General features: G+C 35.0%; 1 protein-coding gene across 1 annotated transcript; it reads right to left on the bottom strand.

Annotated features, from left to right (window-relative positions):
• Positions 1 to 961: 961 nt before the first annotated feature.
• Positions 962 to 1,939, bottom strand: LOC310650112 (olfactory receptor 5G9-like; the record flags this gene model as incomplete). Its single annotated transcript, XM_083378946.1, has 1 exon — positions 962 to 1,939. The coding sequence occupies one exon, from the start codon at positions 1,937 to 1,939 to the stop codon at positions 962 to 964; it is 978 nt and encodes a 325-aa protein (XP_083235072.1).
• Positions 1,940 to 2,413: the final 474 nt, after the last annotated feature.

The raw sequence follows: 2,413 nt of genomic DNA, 5'->3' as shown, positions 1-2,413 counted from the left end.
AGCATTCACAACTTCTGGAGGCAAGCTGTTCCACTGCTTAATTGTTCTAACTGTCAGGAAATGTCTCCTTAATTCTAGGCTGCTTTTCTCTTTGATTAGTTTCCATCCATTGCTTCTTGTCCTGCCTTCAGGTGCTTTGGAGAATAGCTTAACTCCCTCTTCTTTGTGGCAACCCCAGAGATATTGGAACACTGCTGTCATGTCACCCCTCATCCTTCTCCTCATTAAACTAGACATACCCAATTCCAGCAACCATTCCTTATATGTTTTAGCCTTCAGTCCCCTAATCATCTTTGTTGCTTTTCTCTGTACTCTTTCTAGAGTCTCAACATCTTTTTTACATTGTGGTGACCAAAACTGGATGCAGTATTCCAAGTGTGTAACATACCAAGGTGTTATAAAGTGTTCTATGTTTTAGTTGCTAAATGTTTTCAGATTAGGTAATTGCTAGACAAAATATGAGCATGAGAAATTGTAATTGCTTCACTTCTCTTTGCATCAAAGAAATAGCAGGAAAAGGAAATTGTAATTATGCATCCCTTTTCAAGGTACAACTACATATCAAGATTATTTCTGGAATACAGATGTTTGGATTAGTCTAAAACTGATCTGAATTACTGGTGCTTACTTTTTAGATGGTTTGCTATTTTTTTCCTGATTTATTCTTATTTAAACATGAACAAAGGTCAGTAATGTATATGGTTTTAATGCAATTATGTCTATTGTAAACTACTGAACAATGATGGCTGATACTATAAAAAAGCTAAGAAAGAAATTAAATAATCTACTCTTTTGATTATCAGTCATTTATCTTTCTATAGTATATGCTATTTTTATGCAAATGCCTTTGATATCCATTTTTATACATAGTTTTCTCAATATACATTATTTTACAAAACATTTTATCTGAGAATGATGTGTTATAGCTGATTTCTTTCACATCCCTATATATTATATTCTTTTATTTTGAATAGAAATCACTTCCAGTATTTTTTAAAAATATCACATATTTCCTGAAAGCTCTTTTGAGGGATTTGCTCACTTCCCTATTTCTCAGGCTGTATATCAGAGGATTGAAAAGAGGTGTAAAGACTGTGTAAAACAGGGAGACAAATTTTCTCATTTTGCTGAGAGCTACAGAACTGGGGTTCATATATACAACTATTAATGTCCCATAAAACACTGTAACAACTATAAGATGAGTTGAGCAAGTGGAGAAGGCTTTCTTCCTTCCTGTAGCAGAAGGGATTCTCAGAATGGTGATGATGATGGAGATGTATGAAGCCAGGGTAAGTGAGAATGGAGGAAAGGTTGCCACAGAAGTAGTTACAAAGCTGGACAAAAGGAGTAGATGGGAACCACAACAAATGTGTTGCATCAATGGCATGAAGTCACAAAAGAAATGGTTCATTTCATTCGGAGCACAGAAATTTAACTGTGACATTTTTACTGTAATTATAGTGACCATAACCATGCCACTGAACCATGATACTAACACTAACTGAATGCAGCAACGAGTATCCACAATAGATATGTAATGAAGTGGCTTGCATACTGCAAGGTAGCGATCATAAGACATCACCGCCAGCAGATAACATTCTGTTGTTACTAGAAATCCAAACAACCAGAATTGTACAATGCATCCTCTAACAGAAATAAGTCCATCCGCAGTTAAAAGGCTGACTAGCATCCTTGGTAGAATGGCTGAGCTGTAGCAAATCTCTAAGCAGGATAAATTTCCTATAAAGAAATACATTGGGGTGTGAAGGTTGTGGTCTGAAGCAACAAGAGAAATGATGAGAATGTTCCCTATCATGGTCACAATGTAGATCATGAGAAAAAGTAAGAAGAGGAATAGCTGCAAATCCTGGAGATCATCAAATCCCAGCAACAGAAAATGTGTAATGATGGTTTGGTTTTCTTGATGTATGCTACACATGGACTGCATCTGCTGGAAATCAAATAAAAGATAGCATTTAAAAAAGGCAACAGCTGCAAATAAAATATTGTATATACAAAACAGAAAAAGGATTAATGATTTATTCAAAAACTGTTAAATTTGCTGTTTAATTAATTACATGGAAACTTTTGACTGTGGCTTAGGTACAGTCATGATCACAGCAACCCCCAAAGAAATCCCACCACAAATTTGTTTTAGGAAGTTCTAGTCCTAATGGCTCTAGAGAGCATTAGATTGTGAGAAAATTGCTCGACATCCTCCCACATTTTACCTTGGAGTATGAAACATGATGTGATATCCAAGATCACTAAAATAAAGTAACGTTGTAAAACTATGGCATCTTTCATACATTCTTTTATATATACTGTAAAGCAATAATCCTGTAACAGTTGTATTAAGGGTTAAACTTGGATGTACTACTTTAATAAAATCCCAATACTAATACTACCACAA

This window comes from Vipera ursinii (assembly GCF_947247035.1).
Source record: "Vipera ursinii genome assembly, chromosome: Z".
Classification (NCBI taxonomy): Eukaryota; Metazoa; Chordata; class Lepidosauria; order Squamata; family Viperidae; genus Vipera; species Vipera ursinii.
The sequence above is the reverse complement of the archived record's forward strand: the minus strand, read 5'-3'. Positions and strand labels throughout refer to the sequence as shown.